At 41.1% G+C, this 14,566-nt stretch overlaps 1 protein-coding gene across 2 annotated transcripts in view; it reads left to right on the top strand.

The window, feature by feature from the left end:
* Nucleotides 1-14,566, top strand: part of LOC131253002 (kinesin-like protein KIN-5B) — a 35,809-nt gene that overhangs the window by 4,322 nt on the left and 16,921 nt on the right. For both annotated transcript variants that reach the window (XM_058253817.1, XM_058253816.1), the window contains exons 7-9: nt 10,495-10,592; nt 10,708-10,864; nt 10,952-11,021. In XM_058253817.1, the coding sequence (XP_058109800.1) occupies nt 10,495-10,592; nt 10,708-10,864; nt 10,952-11,021 (325 nt within the window). The remainder of the gene's footprint in view (nt 1-10,494; nt 10,593-10,707; nt 10,865-10,951; nt 11,022-14,566) is intronic.

Here is a 14,566-nt window from a genome sequence, read left to right as displayed (position 1 = left end):
ACTTAATTTCTAATGGAGCCTTGTACCCTTGTCCCTAAGAGGATCATCACTAGCCTTGCAACCCCTATCCCGGTGTCTAGGTTGTGAGGCGCTCTTATCATTGACAGAAGAAAAGGATGGTGCCAAGAGTAGGTGCCACGAGAAGAACTAAAGTGGGAGAGTGAGTGTGTCCATAACCACGAGTACAAATTGCAATAGTAGAATTGATTACATGGTCTTAGTTAGCAACAAACAAAGAGATCTCAATATCACACTTGATTTGCATACCACATTTTTTTTAGACCATTAGATTGCACTTAATTTGGAATCTAATGGAGCCTTTGTACCCTTGTCCCTAAGAGGATCTTCACTAGCCTTGTACCCCTATCCTTGTGTCTAAGTTGTGAGGCTCTAATCATCAATAGGAGAAAAGGTTGGTGCCAAGAGTAGAACTTTTGAGGAACAATTGTCAAGAACTAAAGTGGGAGAGTGAGTGTGTCGATAACCACGAGTACAAATTGCAATAATAGAATTGACGACGGAGTCTTAATGAGGCATACTTGATTATGTATCAACAAACACGAGATTTCAAAATCGCATTTGATTTGTATACCATATACCCTAGTTTTTTTAGACCATTAGATTGCACTTAATTTGCAAATGTGGCTATACCAATTTTTGTTTTAAATTGATGCAGCGCGTCAGAATCACATTGACGTGGGAAATGACAGTTTAAAAATCAAGGTCTAATAGGGGTGGAACAAAGTTTAGTTTGTTAATGCATCCTAACTTTTTAAAACCATCACACCATAAATAAAGTGTGACTTTGACATGGCACATACCAATTCTAACTACTATGTGGCAAACCATCACACTACACTTTAAGTTCAATTTAACGGTGGAATAGATGAAACTAACCATAATGCATCTAATAACTAATCTAAACCATTTCAATGTACGAATGGTCAAGCATAAATTTTAAATAAACAAGTATTTGAACTAAAATAGGTGTCATTGAAGAATGGGGTCAAAGACCCTGGATGGGCATCATCCTCCAATTAGCTTTGTCTAAACACTACATTGCTAAAATTGCCTTTCTTGATAGCATTACTCATCCTTGATGGCACAAGTTCATATACGTGGGTGTATCTTGTGACTTGTGCTAGGGGATACATTTTAGGCACAAGCATACATTTTAAATAAACAAGTATTTGAACTAAAATAGGTGTCATTGAAGAATGGGGTCAAAGAACCTGGATGGGCATCATCCTCCAATTAGCTTTGTCTAAACACTATGTTGCTAAAATTGCCTTTCTTGATAGCATTAGTCATCCTTGATGGCATAAGTTCATATACGTGGGTGTATCTTGTGACTTGTGCTAGGGGATACATTTTAGGCACATAAACATTAAGCCTTTCAAGTCATTCCCCCATACAACTCAACGGCTCCCATTACTTGGGGTAATCCATGTAACTGGATCAAGTCACGTGAAGAGATCAAGTTGTAGTGCTAATGCCTGCACAACTTGTCTCAATCATAATCATAAACCTCATATCATATATGATGCAATCCAAAAGGATCCAAAGCAACACACATAATTAAATGCACAACCTAAGACATTTGAAGAAGTATATTAGGGCACAACTATGTGCATGACCATTTCACCCTACGAGCTTGTAAGCCATTGAACGCATGTCAAATCATATACATAAGATTATCCATGCTCAAAATCTCATAATCATGGTAACTAGTAGGATGTGCCATATATTATTCATACCCCCATATGACCATTCCTTTGGACCCATATGACGTAGCGAAGGCTGTAACCATAGGATCGAAGGAAAGGACTTGATCATGTTGCATTTGTCCATCCTTGGAAACATCGAGGCCAGCTACTCCACACAAGCAATACCATGCTCGTCATGCATGAGTCATGATGATATAACATTTTCGACATCATAGCCCTTCCATGTGTTGGTATGCTCCAAATCATGAAGGATTGTCATATCACATATCATTTATCGGATTATACGACCATTCATCCAAATCATAAGGAGAGCTTTAGTGTCCCCTCAATATGCAGGATCATGATACCAACAATATCACTCTGGTTTAACAATGCAAGGCATTTTGATGGCTAAGATGTCACGCATCATGCACTGGTTTAACAATGCCATGTGGTAACCACAAACCCATCCACATCATAAGATAAACAATGCTACACACATTAGGGTATACAAGGCATGCAAAACATACCTAAAACAATCAGGAAACAATATGTGGCTTTGAACTGACCAATGCACGTCTTCCGCCCATATCTTGACTAGTTTGTTATGATATTCATCGACGACATCCTGATCTATTCGAGGACCTAAGAGGAGCATGAGTAGGATTTGAAGCTCATGCTGTATACCCTCCACGCACTCCAACTCTATGCTAAGTTGGAGAAGTGCGTAAGTTTTGGCAAGAGGAGGTGAAGTTTCTTGGCTACATGGTGACGAGGCAGGGAGTAGCAGTGGATCTGACAAAGATTGATGTCGTACATCTGTGGGACCAGCCCACTAACGCATTCGAGATCCAGAGTTTTCTAAGGTTAGCGGGTTATTACTGTCGTTTTATTGAGGTATTCTCACGTATATTGCCTCGTTGACCAAGATGACACATAAGGGTACAGAGTTCGTTTGGAGTGACACTTATGAGCGAGCATTCGCAAAACTAAAGGACCATCTTACGTCCATACCAGTCCTCACCCTTCCCTTTGGGAGTGAAGGATTTGTGTCACACCCCAGACTCGGTAACTGGACTCCCAAGGAACCCGATAGCCGGTTCTGGTCGCAACAGCCTCCGTAGTACCCCATTCTCGGCTCCTGAGGCAGGTTCTGATCCTGGGATCCCACAAGGAGGATTTTCATAACCGTATAACCATTTCCAACAATGAGCATACCCAAGATCACAGCAAGTAATATCTCGAAAATAACAAAGGAACACATCGCAAAATCCACTATGAATTTGAACTTTTACAAGTTTTCATAAGGTCCGAAAGGACATACATAAGATAATAGAAGAATGAGAGAAAAGTCTGCAACACTGGGGTCCTCAAGCTCAACTCTAATCCAAGCTCTGCCGCTATGACGCCTGCCTAGGATCTCCTGCACGCATCAATCGTGCATAAGCTTATAGAAGCTTAGAGGGTGGTGAAAGTGTGTGACAATAGTGCATAGAAGAATAATAGGCGGTACAGGAAGGGAAACATACTCAAAGACAATATTACTAGCCTTACCAAGGCTTATCATGAATACGATGCAATGAGTATTGGGCGCCTTACCAAGGCGATGCATAAGGAGGCTTATGCAGCCAATGCGAATGCAATGCGAAATGATGTCAGTGCTCATATCCGAATCCACATATCAAGTACTTTTCCAATCATAAGGAAATCAATGGGGTCCATTACATTGCTGGATGATTGTCACTCTATAGACCTACACAATCAAATGAGCATAAAAGACGTCACTACCTGCCTATGGATAGCCAATCACCAATAAGGCTCGACGGCAGCGAACCCATTTACGAGCTGGTCAGACTCAGCCTAGCAATGCCCCTCACACCAGGCAGGTAAGGCCACACCCCTACCCAACCGACTACATGACAGTGGGAGTCGCGGCCTAACAGTATAAAGCTCTCGTGCACTCATAGTTTCCACTTGGTCACGGCGTTGGGGCAGATCCTTGGTACCATGAAAGTTTGAGAATTTCACCCATATGCACCCGGTATGCTCAAGTGATATTTGCAGTGTCCACACATACGGCCATCCACCAATGTTCCTGTGGAGGCAAGACCCAGATGAAGCAAGGGCGGTATCCTCATGAAATGCGATGCCAATGCATGAGTCACACATACAGATCATGCACTAGCTTCAGGCACTTAATGTGCACAAGGGGAGAAACTTCATCCCTCTATGACCACCACACAATGCAATCAATTCACACAGATGATGCATATGGGTCACAATGATGTAAGAGCTCTACCTGTAGAATATATTCCTCCTTCCCAAGGAGGGACAAGGTCTAGATACGTAGACAAGTACTCTAAGGAGAAGTGAAGTCCTCTAGTGGGGGCCCAATACTTTAGGATGGCCCACAAGCTAAGAGAGTATAAAGCCTCATGGAGGAGACGGTCCTAACAAGGTCCAAGGTGGGCCTTCAACCACCTATAAGGGGGCTATGGGCGCTATGGGCCTACCTTAGGGCCATCAAGGAGGACATCCAACCTCAACTGGGTCCCAAAAGGTAGCCCGCTAAGGGTCATCAAGGAGGACATCCAACCTTAACTGGGTCCAAGGTAGCCCGCTAACTACACATGAAAAACAAGGCATAAACAATCCGGGCCTAATGAGCCGTACACAAGGCCCAACACTTAGGCAACATGGTGGGCCCTCAAGCAAGGTTTGGGCCCAACCATAAAGATCATAAGACTACTCATTGTGGTGGGCCTAATGGGCAGCCCATTATTCCAATATATGGGTAATCCTTATATTTAAAACAAGTAAGTTGGGCCTCACATCTCGGCCCAATTATGGATTTATTTTAATGGGTAAGCAAGGTCCCAACTACTTGAATATTTGGCCCATAAAACCCATCACAATGGCATGATAAATTTAGGCCCCAAGGGTCCAATGGGCCTTTCAAGAGTTCCAGCCCAACCAAGGCTATATGGCCCAACAATTAGCTAGAAGACTAGTCCAATAAGAATCCAGTTGGAATGGGCCTTATATATGTACTAATTAAGCCCAAAATGTAATTCAAAATGGGGCAAAATATGTGTAATAATGTCCCCAAATTTGGTGGACCATGCTGCCCCAAGACATCCATTTATGGGTAGCAAATTTGGGCCTATTGCTGGAATTCCAGCCCACCCACAATCCGGCTTGCTGGAATTTCAAAATTAAATAATTTATATATTTATTTTAGTTCCCGATGGCCCATACATGTCATAGGGGGGGTCCAACAGATGAAGGGAGTAGATTAAACACATAAATCAGATGGGTCATGCTGCTGGACTGGAAGTCCAGCAGCAGCCCAATGGGTTGGACGTCCCATGTGTAGGCAGCTCTATGGGCCTGGGTATTTGGCCCAAAAACTCATCCAGTGGGCCTCAATTGAATGCTACTGAAGGGGAGGATGATCACATCCCCTATGGACCCCACATGGATGAACGGTGGGATATACATACATTAAGGTGGGCCCACAAAGTAGCCTGGACAGCCAGCCAAGGCCGGAAGCCCCAGCATGGGCGTCCCAGCCTGGTGGGCCACTCCAGGCTGCACCACGGACGGTACAAAGGCCCGATGACCCTGAAAATTTGCAGGGTGGTCCCTCCATGGGTTGGCCACACCTCCACAAAATTTCAAAATTTTCGGATACTCAAAAATATTTTAATTAATTTAAAGAAAACAAACTGTCCAGAAAATTTGTTTGACCTAGGTGTCCCAGCTTGGTGGGCTGGTCCAGCCCTTGCCACGGTGTGCACAGGGATCCGTTGGCCCCAAAAATTGGTAGGTGGGTCCCAGCATGGGTGGGCCACCACCAAATAAAATTTTAGAATTTTCTGAGCATGGAAACTATTTTTTTGAATCAAGAGAAAACAATCTATCCATAAATCTGGTTATTGCAGGAATTTTGGCTGTCCCTATGTTTGGGACCACATGGAGTGGGCTTGGACCCACCCAAACCCTTGGAAATTTGGGGGAAAGGTGGTCCTACATCTGGTCAACAAGTGGGGTCCACTGGGGTGGCCCACTTCTTCCAGAAATTCAGGTGAACAAGATAATTTCTGCCATACTGCATTGTTGAACTGTCTAGAAAATTTTGGACAGTTAGCCATCTTTGGCCTAACCCATGGGCCTCAATTATGAGAGGTAGGGTGTGGGCCCCATTCCACATCAAAGTGGGGTCCACACACTACAAATCCCTTAAAGAAATTTGGGGAAAAAGAATCTGGAAATGTGTCTAATTATTAACCCAAAACACCTACTCTAACTGGGCTGAAATCTGGACAGCAACATATACTGTCTGTATTTTGGCCCATGCATTGCTGAACTCTCTAGAAAATTCTGGACAGTTAGCCATCTTTGGCCCAACCCATGGGCCTCAATTATGAGAGGTAGGGTGTGGGCCCCATCACACATCAAAGTGGGGTCCACACATTACAAATCCCTTAAACAAATTTGGGGAAAAAGAATCTGGAAATGGGTCTAATTATTAACCCAAAACACCTACTCTAACTGGGCTGAAATCTGGACAGTAACATATACTGTCCGTATTTTGGCCCATGCATAAAAATCAAAGGGTCCATGGCCCTGATTTAACTTATGGGGTCCACCTTGACATGCCAGCAAAATTCCAAGCCATTGGTTTCATTCAAACCTCCATAAAAAGGGGGGTTTGGAGATTACCCAAACTATGCTTGCATGGTTGGGCCTGGACATCCATTCAAGTGGGCTTTGACGTCTACCCTACTTGAGGCCTGGGAGGTTGCTGACCTTCATTGGTGGGCCTCACCTCATCAGTAAACATGAAAGGAGATTACAGAGAAATGAGAAGGAGAAAGAGTGAGATTCGGCCATAGGTGGGTGCTCCCGCCACTAATGGACCATCCACATACCATCCACACCATTACTATCTTCATAAACTTCATGCATGGCAATTTACATAGAAAATAAAGTGCTGGATAGTGGGGATTTCTCTCCCCAAATGCATGCAAGGCCTATATGGCCCTTGATGTACGAGAAATGGGAAGAAGAGGAAGCCTCATGGTGGGTCCATGGAGAATGGCCCACCATGGCTAAAGTTATGCAAGATCTAAGCCATTAGCCCTACCTAGGAGCCATGTAGGGCCTCCACCATGGATTGGTGGGCCCTACACGACTCACAAGAAAGGAAGGAAGGAGGAAGAAGAAGAAGAGAAGAGACCCAGGAGAGCACCCACCTCACAAGAACACCAAGAATCTTCTACCGCTAGACTCCTTAGGCTCCAAGGTGCATAGATCTAAGGTTGAGATCTTTCTTCAAGGGTTAAATGGAGGAATTTATGAGTGAAAATGGGCTGGAATTTGCTGAGCAAGGTGGGACGTCCAAGCTCCTCTAGCCAGAGAGGAGAGAAATGAGGGAGAGAAGATGGGAAGAAATGAGAGGGAAGTTGCTAGGATAGAGGGTTTTTTAGGAGAGCAATCATGAAATTGCTAGAAACTAAAAGCAATGATGGCTCTTCTCTCCTTGAGAAGAGGAAATTTTAGATTTTTCTAGCCTAGGATAGAGAAAAAGGTATGATTGCCATGGGAGAGAGGGAAAAGTGGTAGCCTAGAGAAGAGAATTCATCATAAGATGCTGGCTATGGGCCTATGGCCTAGGCTAGCTAGGCAATTATGAAATATAGGATGATGTCTGGCTATGGGCCTATGGCCTAGGCTAGCTAGGCAATTATGAAATATAGGATGATGTCATGCATGGGAAAACGTGTACACCCTAGGTGGGCCCTACAAAACACAATCAACGGTCCACAAGAAGCGCGGTCCTACCGGTGAAATCCCGGCGACCCACGACCTTCGATTAGTGTTTGCGGTCGCTATGGCACTAAATTTGGGTCGATCCGGATTGGGTGTACGTGACCGGACTTGAGGATGACCGCAAACACTAATCAAAGGTCGTAGGTCGCCGAGATTTCACCGGTAGGACCGCGAAACCTAGAGGAACGAAATGCACATACTTGGTAGGGTCTTACAATTTGTGGTTTTTACGAATGCCTCGTGTATTGGTTTGGGTGTTGTCTTAATGCAGCACGATAGAGTGGTGGCTTATGCGTCTCGCTAGCTCAAGGTACATGAAGAACTACCACATGCATGATCTGGAGCTAGCAGCAATTGTCTTTGCACTAAAGGTGTGGAGTCTTTATGGGGTTAGATTCGAGATCTTTTCTGGCTACAATAGGCTAAAGTACCTCTTCTCGCAGTCAGAGTTAAATATGAGGCAGAGGCATTGGATGGAGCTCCTGAATGACTATGATTTTGATCTTTATTACCACCCAGGCAAGACCGGTGGCGAATGCCCTTAACCGACAACCACAGGTCCAGGAGTGGAGGATGCTCAAGGATGTTGTTAAGTATGATTTTGAGTTGAGCCTGCAGTCTTCCATTGCACAGTTATTGGGCTTGTCGATTCTACCCTCTCTTGTTTCTAGGGTGATCGAAGCTCAGCATGCAGATCAAACGTTTAAACAGGGGGTGGTGGTGCCACCACCAACTGCTGTCTAGATTTTGGCGGTGACATCTAAAAACTTCTTCTTTTTTACGTTGGCACCGTGGAATGTTGTCCACTTGCCAATTTTAAAATTTCACTCAGTTGGGCGGTTTTGGTGGACCCAAAATCATTCCTTTTAGTCCCAAACATGTGCGAATGCATGCACAAACATGCACTCAAATCGATAAATCAAAGGTAAACGCCCAAGGACGTCCAATTCCCCAGTTAGAAAAAATTTGAGATGTTACAATCTACCCCCCTTAAAAACAATTTCGTCTCCGAAATTGGCTAAGGCTTTAATTAAGTTCGTATTTAACGAGCCCATTTGTGAATACGTTGACCTCGCCTGTAGTGATTCAGCTCATACCCATTGTTGGGCTTAATTTTAATGATCCAATCTACTTATATGACTTGGTCTAGTTCTTGAATTCTAATTGTTTTCCTTCAATGAGTATTATTAACGTTCCAAGGACAACTCGAATCCTACTTAGTGATCTACCTTATGTACACCTAGATCAATTCCCTTCAATCCTGTACCAGTGGGCTATGGGCCCACCACGCTTTCGCTGCGCCACTCTGATTGAATGGACGCATATACCAACTTAACTAGAATTGTCTCATAATGTTCTACACCCCTTAAAAATTATTTCTACCATCAAGGCTCAAGAATCTATGTCTCAATCCGTACGTCGGAGCGGATTGTAATTTGGGACCTAACTTTCTAACTATCTGGTGCCCATCGGAAATAATTTCTTGGGCTTAAACCTCTATCAGCTATCTTTAATAATTTCCAAGGGGTGAGGTAACAAATTCTCAGTTTTTAGTGGTTGGCTAACACGAAATGACGGTTGTAGTGGGTTTGATACATAGATCTTCTGCTTGGCCACTACAAATGGTTCATTATATCATCTCCCAACCCTGGCGAATGGAAAAGTCTGATCCTGATACATAGATATTTTGCCTGGCCAGTACAAATGGTTCATTGTATCATCTGAATGGGAAAGACTAAGCCTGATACATAGATCTTCTGCCTAGCCAGTACAGATGGTTCATTGTATCATCTCCCAACCCTGTTGAATGGGAAAGAATAGGAGCATTTTAGTCATTGTAGGGGCATTGCGGTAAAAGAGGCGTTGTGGTAAAAATAGTGGGGGCATTGTGGTCTTTTGGCAAGGCTTGGTAAGGAGGTGGGGGCATTGTGGTCTTTTGGTAAGGCTTGGTAAGGAGGTGGGGGCATTGTGGTCTTTTGGTAAGGCTTGGTAATGATGGTATGGTGCCTTGAAAGTGGGAAAATGCTCTGGGGGTAGCTATAGTCATTTGCCATTTGATAGGGGGTAGGGGTGGTCATTTCATATGGGGGGTAAGCAAAAAGGGGTCTCTACATGTGCGCGCACCAAGAAACTCATGCAATTTACATTCAGGTCCAAAACTTCCAATCCTTGCATCGCATAGGGCCGTGCTATGCAGCTTTGCGATCGCAACATCAATGTGGTCGCTATGCTATGATAGAGGTCTCAATAGAAATAATACACCATGACTCTTAGTTACTTGAATGTAAGTATCATGTAAAAGGACCTCATTCATAACATAGTATTCATTCAGTATTAGCTATCACGCATGGAATATAAATAATACATCATGACTCTTAGTTACTTGAATCTAAGTATCACTCTTACCCTCTCTTGCTTGAGACTTGTGATCCAAGCCCCATATATGATCAAGCTATCCGTTCAAAATCTCTAGAGTATGACTAAGCTATTTAATTTGATGATTTTGATCTTTATTTATTTGTTTTCATTTAGATCTAGTCCTTTGGACTGTGGATGATCACATTTCATTCTTTCTCTACTTACAATCACCATAAAAAAATAATAAATAAATAAATAAAAATGACAATAATATGTAAGATTGTCATACCAGCGACAACACATAGGGATGCAATGCAATTGTATGTAAGATCCGTCGTACAGACGCAGGGATGCAGATTAGCATTTTTATTTATGTTTATATATATATATATATATATGTATGTCCTTCTCCGGATTGTGGGTTACCACACTCTTTCACGATATATGATCACATCACATGCATTAACAGTAATACGTAATTTTTGTCGATAAACCAATTGTAAAAATATCTTAAACAATCATTGAAATTTCAAATGAAATAACATTTTCTTCGCCATGGTTTCCATTAATATCATGCCATGTGATTAAATTGCAGGGTCGGGCAAGGGAAGCGGGGGAGATAAACAAGAGCCTGCTCACCTTGGGGCGTGTCATAACTGCACTTGTGGAACATTCCGGTCATATACCTTACAGGTTTGTGCCATATATTCACTTCATCACTTGCCATTTCATTGTAGTTCCTTATGTATGTATCTCCTTCTTACTATTATTATGATTCTTACTATCCTTCTTACAAAACTTTGAGCAGGGATAGTAAGCTGACAAGATTATTAAGAGACTCCTTGGGCGGAAAAACAAAAACTTGCATCATAGCAACAATATCTCCCTCTCCCCATTGTTTGGAAGAAACTTTAAGCACGCTAGATTATGCATCTCGTGCAAAGAATATCAAAAACAAACCAGAGGTTTTGATCGACTCTTTTACTTCTAGGCATCTTATTAAACTCATCCTTCTTTCCTTTTGTTCAAAGTATTCAATCCCGTGTTTGCAGGCAAACCAAAGAATGTCCAAGTCTGTGCTTCTCAAGGATTTGTACGTAGAGTTAGAAAGGATGAAACAAGGTTTGATGATACTTTTTTGTTTGATCATGATTGTGACTACCAAGGAGAGTAGGATTCCATGTCCACTTTCCCCACGTGTGTGCGAGGTTCGGACCATTTATTGCCACCACCGTATGTGACATGACTCCAAAATCAAACTATTATGGTCATCAAGTGGGCTACTTGCGTATGTTGAATAGCTACCATGGATCAATTTCTTTTAATTGTCCATTTTTTTCATACACGTGAAGCCCACCTAAGGACTAATCGAGTGGACCTGAATCTTACCAACACATGAAATTTGGCATGTGAGGGGAAAGTGAAATTGGTGATCCTACTCCCATTTGCATCTTTGTTTGTATTTGTAAATTTGTGAGACTAACAAAAATAAAGAAAAGAAGAAGAAGAGAGGAAAGTAAAGGAGAGGAGAGTCGAACGACTACTCTTGACTAGCCTTCACACATCCCCACCCTCTTAGTTTATGAAAGGAGATACTCCTTAAGTAATGTAAAAAGAGACAAACATGTGCATTTAAGCCCAATAGTCTAAAGAACCCACTCGTGGGACCATTTAACATTTAACACTCCCCCTCGAGCTAGAGAATTGTGATATCATACATGTCTAGCTTGGAATATAAAGTTTTCATGCTGAGACTTTCTAAGTGCTTTGGTAAACAATTCTGTAATCTAAGACTTCTCAAGTGCTTTGGTAAACAATTTTGCAATCTGATCATGGGACATAATATATGGAGTAAAAATTTATTTATGAGAGATCTTGTCATAGATGTCCAGCTTGGGATATATAAGCTTTTTGAACTGAGACTTTCCAAGTGCTTTGATAAGCAATTCTACAATCTGATCATGGGACAAAATATTTGGGGTGAAAATTTCTTTCTAAAGAGATCTTACCCCGAATGAAGTGACAGTCGACTTCTATGTGTTTTGTTCTCTCATGGTACACTAAATTGTTGGAAATATGCATAGCAGCTTGATTATCACAGTGTAAAAGTATTGGAACTTGAACCTCTATTGTTCTTTGGTTAACAATTATGGAATCTAATCATGGGACAAAATATAGAGTGAAAATTTCTTTCTAGGAGATCTTGTCCTGAATAAAGTGACAGTTGACTTTTGAAGTGCTTTGGTAAGCTTTTTGAACTAACACTTTCCAAATTGCTTTGGTAAATAATTCTACAATTTGATCATGGGACAATATTTGGAGTGAAAATTTCTTTCTAAAGAGATCTTGTCCCGAATGAAGTGACAATCGACTTCTATGTGTTTTGTTCTCTCATGCAACATTGGATTGTTGGCGGCAATATGCATGGCAACTTGATTATCGCAATGTAAAAAGTATTGGAACTTGAACCTCTATATGTTCTTTGGTTAACAATTATGGAATCTGATCATTGGACAAAATATAAATTGAAAATTTCTTTATAGGAGATCTTATAAATAAAGTGACAGTCTGACTTCTATGTGCTTTGTTCTAAAATGAAACACTAGATTGTTGGCAATATGCATAGTAGCTTGATTATTGTAGTGAAAAGGTATTGGAACTCAAACCTCTATGTGCTTTTGGTAAACAAATCTAAAATCTAATCGTGGGACAAAATATATAGAGTGAAAGTTTCTTTTTGAGAGATCTTATCAATAAAGTGACAGTCTGACTTCTATGTGCTTTGTTCTAAATTGAAAGACTAGATTGTTGGCAATATGCGCGTAGTAGCTTGATTATTGTGGTGAAAAGGTATTGGAACTCAAACCTCTATGTGCTTTTGGTAAACAAATCTAGAATCTAATTGTGGGACAAAATATATAGAGTGAAAGTTTCTTTTTGAGAGATCTTATCCCAAATGAAGTGGCAGTCGACCTCGATGATGTGCTTTGTTCTCTCATGCAACACTGGATTGTTGGCAGTATGTGTAGTAGCTTGATTATTGCAATGTAAAAGTATTGGACTTAGAACCACAAATCCCAATTCTCCCCAAAATGATTTTAGAGAGAAGTGATTTTAGCCAGATAAGTTCACAAGTTATGTGTGTCATAGATCTATTATGCTTCAGTGTTGGACTTAGCAACAACATCTCCTGCTTCTTGCTTTTCCATGTAACCACATTACCCCGAAAAAGGTGCAATAACTTGTAATCAACCCCCTATCACATCTTGATCCTACATATTCCGCAATTGCAACTTTAAGTTCATTAGTTGTTCTTTATTTTTATGCTTCAGTGTTGGACTTAGCAACAACATCTCCTGCTTCTTGCTTTTCCATGTAACCACATTACCCCGAAAAAGGTGCAATAACTTGTAATCAACCCCCTATCACATCTTGATCCTACATATTCCGCAATTGCAACTTTAAGTTCATTAGTTGTTATTTATTTTATTATGCTTCAGTGTTGGACTTAGCAACAACATCTCCTACTTCTTGCTTTTCCATGTAACCACATTACCCCGAAAAAGGTGCAATAACTTGTAATCAACCCCCTATCACATCTTGATCCTACATATTCCGCAATTGCAACTTTTAAGTTCATTAGTTGTTCTTTATTTTTCTCAGAGATATCCTCAATTTTCCCAATGAAATGTTGGAGGATATTGAGAATAAGGGTTAGAACTTGATTGCCTATGGGGTTTCTTCTATTGTCTAGAATGGGTTCACCAAATTGATATAATTTAATTGTTGTCATGATACTTTCTTGCTAGTTTTGGGTGAGAAAGTCATGCCACCAACCATGTAATTTGCCAGTGAAACCAGCAGTTATAGCACCAACTATGGCTTCTTCGTTGTGTTGTTGCATGGTGCATGCAAATTGGTAAATGAGTAGGTGATTGCACATTTGGATGATTTGATATTCAGACAAGCCATCAACGATCCGTTCGTAGACTTGATTGCCTTCGTAATGGAGACGAGGTGAATCTCTAGTTTCTTCAAATTGAAGATCAACTGGAGTAGGTCTTTTGTAATAATTTTTTGATTGAGCACAAACATTAATTTATTTATTTATAGGACTGGAGTTGCATTACTAGATTTTGAATATGATGATTCTTCAATTGGCTCATCAGGGTTTTCAGTGATTATATTAATTTGATGATTTTTGTCTTTATTAATGCTAGAAGATTGCATTCTTAGTTCTTCCAAGAACTCAAAAGAGATTTTATTAGAATTAAAGGGTTGGAATAGGACCTTTGGGGTACATTGGAGGTTTATGGCTTAATTTGTGAAAAGAGGGTGGTTGAGAAGAAGAAGAAGAAGCTTTCTCATCTTTCTTTTCTATTTACTTACCAATAGAATGTAAGAAAATATTCGTAAAATTGTTTGCTTTATTATGTGGGCTAAGTCTAAGCGATTGGTTGATCATTTTTGAACTGGCATTCTTCCTTAATCGAGGCTGCAGTGGTCTCCATGTATTTGATTGATCAGAGAGGGGAAGATTGTGAGTGATCAATTCGCCTCTAGTGGTTTCCCATTGTTGTACCTTTTAATAAAGCATCATAATTTTTTTTCTTGATTTTCCATTTCTTGAAACCATTGAGATTTCTAGTGGTCTCGCTCTTCTTTAT

Source organism: Magnolia sinica, chromosome 8 (genome assembly GCF_029962835.1).
Source record: "Magnolia sinica isolate HGM2019 chromosome 8, MsV1, whole genome shotgun sequence".
Taxonomy (NCBI): Eukaryota; Viridiplantae; Streptophyta; class Magnoliopsida; order Magnoliales; family Magnoliaceae; genus Magnolia; species Magnolia sinica.
This window is presented reverse-complemented; position numbering and strand designations above follow the sequence as displayed.